Source organism: Silurus meridionalis, chromosome 14, assembly GCF_014805685.1.
Source record: "Silurus meridionalis isolate SWU-2019-XX chromosome 14, ASM1480568v1, whole genome shotgun sequence".
Taxonomy (NCBI): Eukaryota; Metazoa; Chordata; class Actinopteri; order Siluriformes; family Siluridae; genus Silurus; species Silurus meridionalis.
In genome coordinates, this window is record NC_060897.1 from 13,251,399 (window position 1) to 13,267,514 (window position 16,116).

At 38.5% G+C, this 16,116-nt stretch overlaps 3 protein-coding genes across 3 annotated transcripts; 2 read left to right on the forward strand and 1 right to left on the reverse strand.

Annotated features, from left to right (window-relative positions):
• The first annotated feature begins 276 nt into the window (after nucleotides 1–276).
• On the forward strand, nucleotides 277–5,462 carry epor (erythropoietin receptor). Its single transcript, XM_046866557.1, has 8 exons — nucleotides 277–515; nucleotides 636–774; nucleotides 1,276–1,448; nucleotides 1,622–1,773; nucleotides 2,546–2,699; nucleotides 2,790–2,871; nucleotides 3,021–3,108; nucleotides 3,352–5,462. The coding sequence occupies exons 1-8, from the start codon at nucleotides 428–430 to the stop codon at nucleotides 4,099–4,101; spliced, it is 1,626 nt and encodes a 541-aa protein (XP_046722513.1). The 5' UTR covers nucleotides 277–427; the 3' UTR covers nucleotides 4,102–5,462.
• A 357-nt stretch (nucleotides 5,463–5,819) lies between these two features.
• Nucleotides 5,820–8,572, reverse strand: swsap1 (SWIM-type zinc finger 7 associated protein 1). The gene is made up of 3 exons (XM_046866558.1): nucleotides 8,545–8,572; nucleotides 8,168–8,346; nucleotides 5,820–6,864 (listed from the first exon to the last, which is right to left on the reverse strand). Exons 2-3 carry the CDS (start codon nucleotides 8,264–8,266, stop codon nucleotides 6,286–6,288), a joined length of 678 nt encoding a protein of 225 aa, XP_046722514.1. The 5' UTR covers nucleotides 8,267–8,346; nucleotides 8,545–8,572; the 3' UTR covers nucleotides 5,820–6,285.
• A 291-nt stretch (nucleotides 8,573–8,863) lies between these two features.
• Nucleotides 8,864–14,569, forward strand: znf653 (zinc finger protein 653). Its single transcript, XM_046866690.1, has 11 exons — nucleotides 8,864–9,192; nucleotides 9,365–9,402; nucleotides 9,932–10,222; nucleotides 10,508–11,022; nucleotides 11,170–11,322; nucleotides 11,442–11,490; nucleotides 11,587–11,662; nucleotides 11,934–12,045; nucleotides 12,634–12,748; nucleotides 13,487–13,586; nucleotides 14,324–14,569. The coding sequence occupies exons 1-11, from the start codon at nucleotides 8,897–8,899 to the stop codon at nucleotides 14,499–14,501; spliced, it is 1,923 nt and encodes a 640-aa protein (XP_046722646.1). The 5' UTR covers nucleotides 8,864–8,896; the 3' UTR covers nucleotides 14,502–14,569.
• The last annotated feature ends 1,547 nt before the right edge of the window (nucleotides 14,570–16,116 follow it).

Below are 16,116 nucleotides of genomic sequence, written 5' to 3' on the forward strand. Positions count from 1 at the left end.
TCCCCCATTGTCCACACTCATTACTTCACCTATACACCTGCATAGTGCGCCTTGAGCTCATATATGCTAATTGCTGACTGCTGCACTTTGCAAAAAAAAATGAAAGTTTCTTCTCAATACATTCGTCACGTGCTTCCTCAGACCAAAAGAATTATAGTGGAGTAATAGAATTGAAGTGCTAGACTTAAGCCCCGCCCACAAACAACTTTTGGCAAAGCGCAGATCCTTGAAGGCCCCGCCCCCTTATTAGTGTAAAAAAAAAAAAGTGGTGTAAACACATCAGTCGCGCGTATTTGAGCTTTTATCTGGCGCGCTGCACACGCGGTATCTGCGGCACAGAGCTGCGCACGAGGCAACCCGCAGTGCGACTGCGTAATTATGCAGAGCGACACAAACCGACGCCGCTTTTGTTCTCTACGCGCGAAACATGTATTATGACAGAATAAGCGTCCTGGTGTTGTACGCGCTCTCCTGGGCTTTAATCGCGAGCACGAGCTGGACTTTTGAAAGCAAAGGTAATGTGATTTGTCTGAATGATTCCAATGCTGTGCATATACATGGTGCATACTGTAACTTTACTACAGGACATGCCTGACTTTTTGCATTGAACAATAATGGAAATGCCATTTTGACAGTGTCACAGTTGCTTCGGGATGAGCAGGAGAACCTTAAATGCTTTTCTGAGACTCTGAGGGATTTCACCTGTTTCTGGGAAGAGGACAGAAAGAACAGTTTTCTAGGTCCTCATACATACACCTTCATTTATCAGTACCAGTAAGTACCTGTTTTATTTGACTAAATTCGAGAATTAATTACATAACCATGCAAACAATTATTTTCTTTGAATTAACTTTATTTACAAGTTTATGGTCTCATACTACAAGCTATGCTGCTTTCTGGTGTATATAATGCTTCTATTTTTATATTTAATATAACTATTGTATTTCTTTATTAAACTTGATTTTTTATTTTTTTTTAGTTTCTTAGTATTGGTGTTTTTCTTGTTTTGTTTTTTGTACCATAACTTTGTGTAGATATAGTTATAACAGATATCAGATATATCCAAATTTGTACAAATGCAGGCAACATAGGCCATATTACAAACTTGCTTACACTAAAAAAGTGAACTTAGAAAGAGAACAGAACATTAATGTTATTAAACATTTACTCTCAGTTTTTAAAATGGTAAACAAGCCTACAGTTCATCTATAAAACAATCCCCTCTGTTTTGGTGTGACTATAAGAACAAGAATCTAACAAGTTCTTTGTGTTTAGGAATGAGAACAGCAGCATGTGTGCTGTGTCTGAACTGCCTATGCAGGGGACTAGTGGGAAAAGACTGTTCTTCTGTAATATCCCCAAAACTCAAAGCTTCGTCCCCCTACAGCTGCGTGTGTTTCAGGGGGGAAAAGAACTCTACAAACGCAGCCTCTTCATTGACCATGTTGGTGAGCCTATGAGAGCACCTCTCTTTACTGTTTAATATTGTTTAATTTTTAATATAAGCCTCATTTAAGTATCTTATTGTGCAAACTGTCACTGACATCTCTACATATTACAAATCAACTTTTATTTACAGCAGGTAATCTGTTAGGTAAAATGTGATCTTGAACTTTTTCAGTTCTTCTTGATCCTCCTGCTAATCTGACGGTGGTGAGCACTGGAAAACAAGGAGAACTGACTGTGAGCTGGCTGCCTCCTGTAGTGAAGTACATTCATGACAGTTTGATGTATGAGATCCGATATGTGGCAAAAGGAATTCCAATGAGAAAGGTAAACATAAAAATGCATTCTTAAGAAGAAAATATTAAATGTTTTAAAATCCTGGTACATTAGTTGGATTCAGTGCTGTTACTTCTGGAGTGAGTCAAATGAATGGTGACTTTAGGCATAAGTACTGTTTCTTGGAATGTCTGTCCTCTGATGTGTTTGCTACAGGGATTTCAATACACAATACCGTTTCCATTGATGTGGCAGCATTATTATATTTGCTACATTACAACAGATTTAGGAACCTCTGATGGCTTATTGATCTACTTTGTTAAGATTCTGGAGTAGGCCCATTTTTAATTCACAATTGATGGGGACCTTAAGAAGGACTACATTTACATTTAGGGCATTTGGCAGATGCGTTTACCTAAAGCAAGTGACAATCTGCCGTTTGGCAGTGTTGGGATTTAAACACACAACCTTCCGATCAAAAGTCCAATGTCTTAACCGTCAAAATAACATTTCCATTTCCCAATTCTAGGTAATAATCAATCAGTCTTGTAAATTAATGCAGCAGTTTAAATTGTCAGATCATTGTCAGTATACCCCTAAATTTCAGAAGATTACACCTATCCTTATTAAAGACAACAAAATCTTAGTGGATCGTAATCTGTTTTTTAAATGAATATGACTAAATCTGTCTTTCTAAAACATCGGCCGTCATCCTCGCCTACATCTTGTTCAGCCCAAGATGTTCAACATAACCACAGACATCACTTCCATTACAATCGATTCCATGCTTATATTCCATTGCAAACTTGGTTTTCTGTTTCAGGAAATAGTGAAAGCCAGCACCAAATTCACCCTGCGTGGCCTTCAACCAAGCAGCAAATACAAGGTGTTGGTCCGTGCGAAACCTGACGGTATTTCCTATGATGGTTACTGGAGTGCTTGGTCAGATGCCGAGTTTGGGACTACAGCCCCAAGTGGTAAATACTATTATGTTGTTTAATCATTCGGGATCTAATTTAGTGTCACAAAAGTGACCACTTTGCTTTTTTTTTTTTTTTCCTCATTAGATCCTCTGATTGTGGTACTGGTTCTCATCATTTCTATGATCCTCATCTTGCTGTCTGTCATTATCCTTCTGTCCCACCACAAGTAAGTAAAATGGATAATATACAATTGAACACATTTATTTTGTGAATATAAAAATAGAATTATAGAATAAATAGCAACAACATAGAATCCGCATTTGAGTGACAATATAAAAGTGGAGTCTTATGGTGTGTTTGTGTGAACCATTATAGATTCCTGCTCAAAAAAATGTGGCCTGACATTCCTTCACCTGAGCATAAATTCCCAGGCCTCTTCACAGTCTACAATGGAGACTTCCAGGTACAGCCCTGATTTAGTGAATTAGTATGGTTATTGAGTTCTCACATACATGAAGTAATAAAGCAGTAACATGTCCTTAAAGTTATGACTAACTAGTGTTTTTGCTTGATATTATCTCTATATATTGGCACATCAGTAAATTGCAGAAGCAATAACTCTGCCTGAACAGCATTAAAGCAAAAGTCTTGATCTTAAAGAAGACTAAGAATACTTTGCAGTAACCATTTATGATTGTATTTTTAGGAGTGGCTTGGACACAGTAGTGGCAGCAGATGGCCAGTTCATGTGTACACTGAAGAGCTTCCTTCCTCCCTGGAAGTGCTATCTGAAGTTAGTCTAACACCACCACTGACAAGTCACACATCTCATCCAAGGTCTGACACTATCACTAGATCAGCTGGCTTCCTGAGAGAAGAACCACAAGCCATAGAAGAAGCAGGCAACCAGTTAAAGACACAGGATGTGGACGCTGGTTTGATTGGAAGATGGCAAGAACCTCCACACAGCCACTGGTTGATGGAGCAGCTGAGAAATTTCCATGAACATCCAGAGCTCCTCTCTCATTCATCACTACTTGAGTCACAAGACACATATGTCACCCTCAACCAGAACTCACCACATGTCCAGGGAGATGTGCAAAGGGATGATAGCTTTGAGGAGTCATTACCTCTGCAGGTCCTCTTTGCTAGCAAAGAGTCCTCCTTGATGGCTGCCTCAGACTCTGATATCGGCTCCCTCCCACAAAGTTCTGGGTCAGGAAGGCTTTCATCACAGTCAAGTCTTGAATATCCAAACCACACATGGCCTACCAAAGGGCCAGGATATACTTACATGGCTGTGGCAGACTCAGGGGTCTCCATGGACTACAGTCCAGTGAGCTTCAGCAGAATAACAGACATGAGTAACGGCACCATCTATGCTAATGCGTACAAAAATGATATTCCTGGGCGCAAGCGACAACTTACTAGTCAACCCATCAACTTCGGATATTGATCATTTCCTAAAGAGAAAAACTATAACAACATTTCAAAATCAATGTTGAAATATGCCTGAGAACGTTCTTTAGGAAGTCATAGAAAAGGTGTGCTCATGGAGATTGTAAGGAGTTCAAACCAGGGTCTCTTACTTCTGAAACTTTGACATTGACAATGCAACAGTCATGGAATATAAGAATCACCTGGAGAAAGACAGCCAAATCTGGATTAATAATAAATAAGTTAACTTCCTGTTCGGTACATTTCTTTTCTGGCAGCTGTTAAAGTGTAAATGTTTGTACAGAACACTAAATGCTACCTACAGCATTTAAATGATCACCTCTTGTCAATGTAAATAGTGTTTAGTTTTCAACTCGTTTATTTTGTTTTGGAGTTTGTAGGAATGTATTTTGTGCTTGTTGGTTATCCATAGTATTAGAAGGGTTTAGCTGTTGTAAAATATGTAGAAAATATTCCAACTGGCATTGTCATCATATTTTCAGTTATGTCAGCAAATACCAAAAGCGAAGGGTGTTAAACTGTGTATCTGACTTTCTCCTGAGTCAGTTCAAACATTTGACGCCAGGTTTTGCATCTAAATAGGATGTCTAATGTGGGGATTATTCACATACAAAAATTATAAATAAAAGAAAAAAAAGTTTAGAAAAACCAAATACAAAATAAACAAAAAGATATATTGTAACTCTGGAAAGTACCAGTCACTTTTTAAAGCCTGTAAATTTCTTCTAACTATAGAAACACAAAATAAATTTGGGGGGGTATATATATAGTGAAGTGGCAAATAACTGAGAAAGAAACCGGACACTATTTTTAAATCATTCAGTTTTTTGGGGGCTTTTTTTGCTAAAGAATTGCAGAAGAAACTGTCACTTTCACCCATTAGAGCACAAAAAACATCCCAAATCTATCGTCAATGCAATGTAGGTAATCAAATTCATATAGTTCATAAAGTAAACAATATTGTAAAGTCTCAAAAAAAAAAGTTTTAATGCTTAACATCTCAATATAATTCTACAGATTAATTACAACCTACTGTAAATACTACTGTAGCAACCACTGATCTGACATGTTTCCCAATAAACATTGTACGATTAAGAATCATCATTTACTACTAAATCCCTCTCGGGTTTGGGGTTTTGTTGAACAAATGTTTAAACATTACAGCAATGTTGTACTTAAATTATTCTTTTTTATAATGTTTTACAATTTCAATACATTGATGTGTAACAGCATTTATTACATGGTAAATGTGTTTATATAAGCTATTCCAAATAGAAGCTCTTTGCTAAAATGTCTTTTTTTTTAAACTGTAACCACTTGTATATTTTCATATAAAATAAAGATTCAAATGTCCGTAAACATGTTTTTTTGTTTGCTTGAAGTCACGTTTCCATTGCAATAATATTTACATTCATAAAATACTCAGACCAGTAAACAGTTCCTGGTTCCCTCCATTCAGTGTTTTGTGGGTAAATGGGCACACTCATGTACACACACATATGCAGGGGGTTACTAGAGTGAGGTATTAAGTGATATGTGACCACCAGACAAGTTTAAGGTTTCAGCATTATTTAAATAATTCTGTAAATCTGACATTAAATGAGGCTGATTACTGATGTTCTGAAAAACACTTCATTAATGGCAGGTGAGTTTGAATGTCATTGGTTCATTTTGAGCCATCACATGCCAAAAATGTGCGCACAAACAATTTAACAATTACTTTCCACCCCTTTTTTTATTTATTTATTCAATCTTATCACAGTGTATACATTTGCTTACAAAACACAATACAGTAGCAAAATATTTCATTATACATATAAACTTAGATTTTGATTTCTATTTAATGTTTTCATTTAAAAATTTCTATTCTAAGTGCCAAAATGAGAGGAAAAAATATAAACGCTATCTCAGAAAAGCACATTATGATACAATTGATCACATCCTCATATTGGCCGATTCAGTGATTTTAATTCACTGAAAAATCTGTCTCAGCACAAAAAAATATTTCAATAATTTAACCATGAAAAACAATCCTAATTTACAAGAATTCATGAATTCAACTAGTTAACATACTAATAGCATTATATACTAATTTGTCTCTGGGTGTGCAGCACAAACGTCCTGTACTTCTAACTATAAATACAGTATTATTCAAATAAAACGCAATAAACTCCGCAACGTGTCATGCTTTATTTCCACAATCAGAAGGTTGCACCTGTGAAGTCTCCTCTTTTGCTGCATTTTCTGGCCTGAACTCCAGCGCCCCATTAGGCTGCATCACCACACGCCACTGCAATCCCGGGTATTTCTCTCCATTACCACAGCCATCAACTTTCAGTCCTGGACCTGAGAGATACAGCAGCCACTCGTTCTGCACTTCTCCACTGACCATCACCTTGTGTAAATTGCATCTCACCTGCAGGTAGCGCTCCAGGACTAAGAAGATAGGATCCGGGGCGTCCACGTCGCCTCCTCTGCCTTCCCACACAGGCTGATAAGAGACAATCACCCTGCATGAAGGTTGTTGGCTTTTCTCACTTCTGGCCTTGAGGAAAGCAGCCGTGTCATGCAGGAGGGCTACAACGTGAGCAGAGGTGCTCTGACAATCTTGCTGCGGTCGGTCCTGAACACACACGTACTGCTCCAATCCATCTACGATCAGCAAAGAGGGAAGAGGTGCATTCTCCAGCACCAGTTCATGAAGAGACGCCACGTCCTCCAGGAGCTCTTCTAATGTCTTGGGATACACAAACCTGATTTTCTGCAAGGAAAGAACATTGAAAGAAATAATAATAATGAACTGGCTTCAGTAAGATACATATATAATCAAGAAGTTATCTTCAACCGTTTTATATAGTGAATATAATTTTCATTAACAAGTTGGTCTATTTTCACTTTGGCTAATGATAACCATTACCCACAATGCTTTATTCAACTACCTGCTGATAGCCATTGGGAACGCATCTCTATAACAACAGAGAGCAATACATTAAACTTTCCAGCTCACTCACCTCCTCGTCTGTACGATATGTTCAAGCAAATCAGCTTTCAAAGCTTCAAACAAGTGAATTTGTTTACCGATTGTGTAGAAAGTGAACTTCTGTACCAGTATGATCCTCCGTGCCTAATTAGATCAAAAGGTGCAGGCTATTTGTTGGTACATCAAATAATAAAGACTACAGCAGGGGGCAGATATTTTTCTTATAAAGCCCCACAGTTATGAAACAGCTTTTTAATCAATGTTCGGGACTCAGACACAGTCCCAGTGTTCAAGTGGAGGTTGAAAACATATTTATTTAGTCAAGTCTTTTATCAGTAGATTTTTCATAGGTAAAGGAGCAGATCTGGAGGGATTATGGGTATAGAATGTTTGGTGAACTGCGATATTTGTATGCTGTCGTCCCCTCACTCTCACTCAGGTTTGTTGACGGTGGTGTGGTGGGTCGTCTCTTATCCCAGAGCTCCCTCATGTCTGTGTTACCTTCTGGTTCTCCCTTTTTTTTAATGCCGCCATACCGAGTCTTGCCAGAGTCCCCAACTACACAGTGTCCTTAACTTTCATACAATAATAAGGACACATAATAATCCATATCCTTCTCTTCCTGTCACCCGGGGTATCTCGATTTAGGAATGACATTCATTCTTGCTGCACAAGATTCCCGTCTATTGATGCTTTCTTTAGTCGTCATATCATAATGATGATCTTAAGAAGTGGAATGATTCAGGTGGGACACTAATAAAGACCAAGGTGTGAAATGCAAGACCTTTGTTATGGCAAGGAATTCGTTATGGTTATTTTGTCAATGAATACACCACTCACATCCTCTCTTCCTCATGTTCAAAAACTTCCATATAAGGACACAAAGGCACGCCCACTCTTCCATTAAAAAAACGTTTGGCCCAAAAGTCACAAAGAACACTTTTCCTAATAGTCTTGTATTTGGGGAAAAAAAACACAATAATCATTATATTTAGAAAAAGGTATCTTCTACAGTTATTACAGAAAACTGAACAACAATGTATGTGAAAATAAAATGATATTTATACCCCAAATTTTAAGTTACCTTCAAACTGTCAGGCTTCAAAGATATAGATAAATCCTTCACAGTTACTGGAAGGCTCTGGATTTGATTCTTGGTGAAAAACAGCACTCTCAACCCCATTTCTGAAGCTGCTGTTACAGCTGTCAGGAATAAAAGCGATTTATTGATGTCTTCATCTCCAATCACCAGAGTGCTGCTCTCTGTGTGAGAAAAGAGTTTCAGGTCACCTGCAGCGTGTAGCTGTGAACCAAACCGCTGGAAAACAAAACTCAGAATATCAGCCATGGTTATTTCACAAACATTTATAGTCTATTTTGGCGGTAGAAGATAAGAAGCTGGTGAGCTCATTTCCAGAAAACTGAACACCGGCGTTAAAGCTATTTGGCTACATTCTGCACCTGGTACTTGCTTTCCCCGCGAACAGTAAGCGACCCGCCCACTTCGCTGTGATTGGCCAATTAGAAGTTTGTCTCTGCATTTCGATTGGATATTCCACGTGTCAACATTGTCTACAGCAGTTTGTCAGTCCTTTATTTGCATCATTGGTTTTTATTTATTTATTTATTTATTATTATTTCGATATTAATATTTAAACTAAAGTGTAACACCAACTGGTTTGTGTGTGGAATCTATGATTTTATATTCTTGACAACAACAAGAAAATCCACTTCCTCTAAATGTGCTTTCGTACTTCCGCTCATCTCAAATCCCTTTAAGAAAAACCAAAACAATTCAACAGCTGATATAAAGATGGCGGCCCTGTGCTCGCAAGTGACCGCTAGTCTGGACTCGAAAGAGTCTGGGAATAAAATTCACGCCATTTTACGGCGGTGCAGGGGTCGACCCAGGCTGTCGGAGACAGACCGAGCTCGTAGACGACTCGAATCCCGGAAAAAGTACGATGTCCGACGAGTGTACCTCGGAGAATCGCACAAGGTCTGGAGCGACCTGCGGCAGGAAACCTGCATGAGCGACGCTGGACTCGCCGAGTATTTAATCTTGCTGAACTCGGCTTATGGGGAAAGATACAAGCAGAAATACTGCGTGTATGTGCAACATTTCCTGGCTAAAGTAATATGCATTTTGTTAATAAAAGCGGTGCTTCCAGCACTTTTGTTAGTAGGGTAAAATCCACGTAAACTATGGGAGACTGAGGTTAAGTTTGAAGTTTGAGCCAAAATAATGCACACTCATATTTGTCTGTTCTTATTTTGGTAGGAAGAACTTTCCAGAACTGTGCAGAAATCAGAAAAAAGGTACCGATTTCCTGTACGAGCACGCATATAAAATGATACGTCATTCATTGCGTGTAAGCAGTAGAATCTAATCACTGTCAAATGATTTGAAGAATAAATGAACCGCAGCATTAATTGAAAACACACTTGCATGCACATGAAACCTTGGAGAAGTTCAGGACAACCAGCTGTCCTCTCACTGTGAACCGGACTCAGTCATGGAGGTCCTCTTTAAAAAAAAAAAAAAAAACCTGGATGATCTGGCCATCAGATTGTTCGAAAACTATTTCTATCCTATTGTTTTCAATCCTATATCACTCCATTTCTAGATTCAGCCAATACTGCCTGCATTATATTTAATCACTAATGCTGGGAAGCAGGGCTAAAAAAGAAACAAACAATGACACCCCATCCATTTATCTACCACATTCATTTCAAACCTCCAGCACAGCTTAGTATGTTTGACTACAAAGTGCTTCTGTGCTTCTCTGTGTGAGGGTGTCTGATAAATACTGTAAATACATATGCATATTTCATTGTTTTCATGTAGGAAAGAAGGTGGCTGCAACAAGCTTGCACAGCTTGGTAAGCTGGTATCAGCAGCACTGCCAGATTTGTTCTCTTGAACCAGAACTGCGATCTGTGGAGCCAACCCTGGGTGTGTCCACTACTGTGCTCTGGCAGTGTGATGCTGAGCATTCATTCATACAACACATTTCATGGCCTGTGGGGGGCAGTAGCGAATCAGACGAGGACGACAACAATGGTGAGCCGGAGCCAGAAAAAACGACAGCTGTCCAGACTGCAGCAAAAGCTGTGAGCAACCAGAGGACACTGGCAGGTGTGGTTGTATAAGTAATCATAAATCAAAGAAAACACAGACTTCTCTAAACACTGAAAACTGTTTGATTGAAGAAAAAAAAAACCCTAATAATAATAATAAAAAAATTAACACTAGTATTCACAAGTTCTATTTGGCTTTCCTAAGTTGCTTTTGTTGAGATCTCTTATATACAAGTAGTTTTTAAAGTGAGTGTCTAAAAATGTCATGGAATTTTAGGAATTTAATACCATGAGGTAACTGTGCAGTCATTGCTTGGACATAAAATGGCCATCATTTGTCCAGATACAGAAGATGAGCTGGAAAGTGCCACAGCAGACGTTTCTGAAATGGCTCAACAGATGTCCTCCACGGCTTTCAGTCAAGTCTCATCCCAAAGCGAAGTTGCCCCATCCTCGCCCTCCCAGGGAGACCAGGTCATGTGGGAAACGGAGGCAGAAAGAGAACGAGAACGAGAACTTGCCATGACTGACTGTGAAAATGAAGCAAGAGATGACTTTCCTTTAGTGGAGGAAGCTAGTAAGGTAAAGCCTGAAGTTTTAAGAGGTCGTGGTCTTGGGACAAATGGTTATGAATGTGTGGTGGTTACTGCGGCTTTGATGGAAAGCCTCAATGGACCGCATGAATCCAGTCGTTTACCAGGGGCCATTGAAGAGAACAGAGCACGACCAGTCTCAGGAGGAATGAGCCATACGCCCACAGCAGCCACTCCAGTACAAGCAGAGCTCTATGAAACCCAAGCACTGCAAAACATAGTGGGAAACTGTGAGCTACCAGACCATACACTTCAGGGTTCACAGGTAGGTCACTGTGTAGATGTTAATGCCAGATTACAGAAAATCATACAGTGCAGTGTTAGTCAGATAGTTAATTTATTTGCATGTCCCATTTTGGATTGATTGATTTCTTTGCTTTCTTGGTTCCTTCATGCAAATTTATTTCTCTAGCTAATCATAATCACAGGATCCAGTTATGAAGCGATGACCTCTGAAGGCATTCAGCTTAACATGGGTGGTGGAGACGTGGAGGGGGTCACATGCACAGTGATAGAGGGGATGTCTTATAATCGCTGTGCCAATCAGAAGCAGTCGTCCACAATAGCATCTCACTAACAGATCCCATGACGGGTATGAAAGAGCTGCATGTCAATTTAGAGACTGCAAGAGTAACACTGCAGTGTAGTAGCTCAATATATTATTTACTTACTGTGTTTATTAAGATTATGATTAAATCCATAGGAGTAACCATTAAAGCAGTTTACTTGTGCTGCATATTAAAACTCTATATTTAATACATGTATGTGGAAACGTAACTTATACAAAATACGTCATTGTAAAATTCCGAAATTGAATATTGTTTTCCAGACCTGAGTGAAAAGCAGCAGTTGGAGCCGAGTGAAGAATCACACAATCAGAAAGCTGTTCAGTGTTCTCTCAGCAGGTGTGTGTGAATTCATAGTGGGACTGTGGGTAGTTATACAACAAAAGATTTCTGAGTCATTGCCTTCAGGATTATAAAGCTTTCAAACTTTCTTTCTGTCTACCTTATTGTTAAACTCTGTGATATTACCTTTTTCATAAAGATGATATCTTTAAAGGCCTGTTGCCATGGCATCACTGCTAATGTTTGTGTGTGTGTGTGTGTGTGTGTGTGTGTGTGTGTGTGTGTGTGTGTGTGTGGGTGTGTGTGTGTTCACGGATGCAACCTTCAGGTCTAAGAGAAGTCGACAGGGTCCAGTCATTGAGGCAGATGGCATGCTAAAAATGTTCCACTGTCCATATGAGGGATGCAGCCAGGTGTACGTGGCCCTCAGCAGCTACCAGGTGCATGTAACTAACGTTCAGCATGCATACAATTAGAGGCTTGCTTGAAGAACACTGTTTATTACTGGTTACAGCTGCTTGTATCGAGTGATAAATTGCTCAAATCTACTTTTCTTTACTTTTCAGATTTTAATGTGCAGTAAGGAATGTACTTTAATTTACACTAAGGGCTATTTTTATTTTAATTATATTGTTACCTTCCTAGTAGTTACACGAATAGGTAGGTTAATAAGTTGCCTGGCATCTGGAGGAAAACCAAACATTTACTTTGAATTTCTCTTTAACTTCCTGTATTTACTAATGAACAATTTTGAGGGTTTTTTTTAAATATTTATTTTATTTTTATTTACATTACCATAACGAAACCCAGATGGTGGTTTAATTTGGCTGGACGAGTAAGTGTAATATCCTGAAATGTTAACTAAAAAAGAAAGTTCACTACTTGAGATCTAGGGTTAGGGATAGGGTCAGTTATATGTTCATTTCAAGAATAGTTAGCAGTACCACATAAGATGCACTGATTTCGATGTTTTCTTTGTAAAAGATGAACCTGTAAATAGAGTTGTTCTGTGGGTCTGTCTGTTATAGAACCATGTGAACCTGGTACACAGGAAAGGCAGAACTAAAGTATGTCCACATCCTGGCTGCGGGAAGAAGTTTTACTTATCTAACCATCTGCATCGCCATATGATTATTCATTCAGGTAAACCCACTTGTACAGTTTCCAAGTATGTCAAATCATTTTTTTCTGGTATTTAGCGATTTTGGGTTTAGCGGGCACTCTCACCGCTGCAGCCCGGGTTTGATCCCCGGTCAGGGAACCAACCCCAGCCACTCTTAGTGCCGATCCCAAGCCCAGATAAATGGGGAGGGTTGCGTTAGGAAGGGCATCCAGCGTAAAAACGTGCCAAATCAAACATACGGATGGGAAATAGGGAATGGGAAAAGCCGAAAGAAAGTTTTTATTAAGCGATTTTATAGATTTTTTTCCTTTAAAAAATGACATCTTTATTGCACATGTGCATTAACAAAATTGTGGATTTTTAGCTGAAATTACTTTGGCTCAGCTGCAAAGATGCAAAGATACCTTCTAGCCCAAAATTTGCATGCCAAATACATACAGCACAGCCCGATTTATCCTCAAATACACTTCATTTACATTAAACACGCCCTGATTTTTTAATATGTTGTGATTGAAGGAATAAAAGGAAAGCAGGTAAGGAGTGTGGAGTGCTGTGGGGGGAAAAAGGAAATAGAAGTCATTTTATAGGGTGTTAAAATAGTTTTTTCATTCACATACATTCCTTTCAGATGTGAGCAGGATCACATTTAAAATGGCAACAATTAAATAATAAATAACAACAATGTGGAATTTGTGTGTACTAATTTTCTGAGCGAATCTGAACCTTCTGCTTGACAGCTGTCTCTTCCGTTTGTCCAGGAGTGCGAGACTTCATCTGTGAGACGTGTGGCAAATCTTTCAAACGCAAGAACCATTTAGAGGTGCACAGGCGCACTCACACAGGAGAGACGCCATTACAGTGAGTTTAACCTGTTGTGTGGGTTTAATCTATTAGGTTTATTGTTCATAAATTGTCTTTAATTTATCGCAATATATTGTGTACGTGTAATCACTACCTATCTGTATTTATCTTTAAATAAGGGGAGCATTAAGTCTGTAATACTGATTAATGGAGGTGCTTGTGCATTGATGTTCTATTTATACGATGCAAATGTTACAATACAATTAGTCTTTGTAGATTTTCATACAGCCAGTGCAAACTGTGTCCAAACGTATATAACATGAAAAAGATGAGAAGTGGCTGGTGTTAATTCGAAACATCACTATTCCCGATTTTTTTATTTATTTATTTATTTTTCTTTGCTATGTTCCAATAACCTTTTTTTTTTTAAAGTTTCTTAATAGCCACTGAAATCAGAGCTCTAGATATTCTGATTCTGAAAATTGTTGAACAAGTTATGACAGTGTTCCAGCAGCCCTTATAAACCGTAAAGCATTGTGCTTTATTTGTACCAGCTACAAAGTTATCTGGGCTGCACACAAGGGACTTCCAACTTCATGCCATAGATAACATTACTCACACTTCATCACACGAGCTTTTGACTGCAAAAGACAATTTGCTCACACAAAATGATACGCGATTATAATAATGCATTATGCATCAATCCCTCTGAACCTCTGGACTTGCCATTGCATCCGTCAGAACCCGTATGTAAAGTAGTGAAGAGGTATGAAAAGTTGTTTTACTTTTTGCAGGTGTGAAATCTGTGGTTATCAGTGTCGTCAACGGGCTTCCCTCAACTGGCACATGAAGAAGCACACTTCAGAAGCGCACTACAACTACACCTGCGAGTACTGCGGCAAACGCTTTGAGAAACTTGACAGTGTCAAGTTCCACAAGCTCAAAAGCCACCCTGATAGTCAGACCACTTGAAAGACAATTTTCAGAACAGAGGCAAGATGGATAGTTTATTATTTAAGAATAAATCTGCTTTAACACCAGCGTTAACTAGTGACTGTTGGGAAGAGTGTACTGTTTACTGAGTGGGCCCTTAGAAAGTACATAATGGGGAAGATATGTAAAAAAAAAAAGAACGAAATAGGCCCAAAGTTATACTTTTATGTGTGCTACGTTTAAGGCCGAATTTTTCTGTGTGCTGTGCCGGTCACAGCTTTTATTCACCAACTTATGGTGTTGCATGGTCCTTAAATATCTGCGTGAAGTATTGTTTACAAAGTGCTTTGTATGTTCACATTCTACTGTTAAATTCTCCTCTTAAGCTTTCTAAAAACGTGTTTAAGTACGTGTTTTAACACATTTTTATGTGTTTCGAAAGGTTTTTGAGAAACAACGTTTAAGTGGAATTAAATTAAATGCACAGTTTGTGCGATTTGCTAAAACAAAATTTATGGTGAAATCTTTTATGAAATATTGCAGCTGAAAACAGATTTTTCAATTGTTAACAGGACAATTATGTGATGGACTGGTGTATTAGACAGGGTGTACCACCTTGTGCCCAACGTTTCCATGATAGCCTCCTGATATACTGACAATGAATGAATGTTCCAATATCAAATCGGTCACTGCAACACGAGTACTTATCAATAGCAAAAATTTTAAACAGGAGGATTGGCAATGTTTTACATTTGCTCTTTTTTTTTTTTTTTTTGTGTGTGTATAGATTTTGACTTGAATACACAAGCACAACCTCAGATCTCTTTAAGTCTAAAGAAGCATTTCAGCTAGGACTGAAATATTTTAAATAAAGTCAAATATATTGTTAAACTAAAAGTGTTCTGTTTTTTAATAGCCCATGGTGTTCAGAAGCTGATATGCTCTCTTTGTCAGAAGCATATCATGTTTAAAAAAAAACTGTCATCAGGTATCAACAGCTGAAATCATGTACTATAGTCAAAAGAGACCAAAAATAACTTTTTTCTTAATGAACACTATCAATGTTTGGCTAAAAAGGAATAGTCACCAATGCTACTGTGAATGTGGTAAACTTTGGGGAAAAACACATTACATTTCTGATTCATAAATTGGCTTCCTCTGCCAAGCTGTTGTTAGAGAAGGGTCTTTAAACCAGACAGTGAGCTCAGTCATGCATCCATATCCAATATCCATAGGAACACAGTGATTTGCAGTGGTAAGCTCTAGGACTGCAACAACTAATCGGTAAAATTATTAATAATTAACAAAGAAATTGCTTGTGAAAATGGCGGACAGTACAGGTCAACCAGCAGCAGGAAAAAGTGCATCCCAAATCATCCAAGGCATGGGAGCATTTTATATTAAACACAAGGCATGGGAGCATTTTGGATTAAACGCAACAAAGAAAACTATACCTGGAAGTAATACAAAGCGGAGCTTGTGTGGCATGGAAGTACCGCAGTGATGCATGAAGCACGCGAAAAGAAAATGCACTGGAGTCAAGGATGAAGGTAAAACATCAGCACGGTGAGCATAAACTGTATAATCAGCTCGCTCGCAACATAGTGATGGGTTCAATTAAAACGGTGCGAACCAACACTAAATCTAAAAACAG

Coding starts and splice junctions, on each gene's coding strand:
- znf653 (XM_046866690.1), top strand. CDS start 8,897: ATGGCGGCCCTGTGCTCGCAAGTGACCGCTAGTCTGGACTCGAAAGAG. Junction 11,323..11,441: donor AGAAGCAGTCGTCCACAATA/GCATCTCACTAA, acceptor GTGTTTATTAAG/ATTATGATTAAATCCATAGG. Junction 13,587..14,323: donor ACAGGAGAGACGCCATTACA/GTGAGTTTAACC, acceptor TACTTTTTGCAG/GTGTGAAATCTGTGGTTATC.
- epor (XM_046866557.1), top strand. CDS start 428: ATGTATTATGACAGAATAAGCGTCCTGGTGTTGTACGCGCTCTCCTGG. Junction 516..635: donor CTGGACTTTTGAAAGCAAAG/GTAATGTGATTT, acceptor CCATTTTGACAG/TGTCACAGTTGCTTCGGGAT. Junction 1,449..1,621: donor CCTCTTCATTGACCATGTTG/GTGAGCCTATGA, acceptor GAACTTTTTCAG/TTCTTCTTGATCCTCCTGCT.
- swsap1 (XM_046866558.1), bottom strand. CDS start 8,266: ATGGGGTTGAGAGTGCTGTTTTTCACCAAGAATCAAATCCAGAGCCTT. Junction 6,865..8,167: donor TGAAGCCTGACAGTTTGAAG/GTAACTTAAAAT, acceptor CTTTCCTTGCAG/AAAATCAGGTTTGTGTATCC.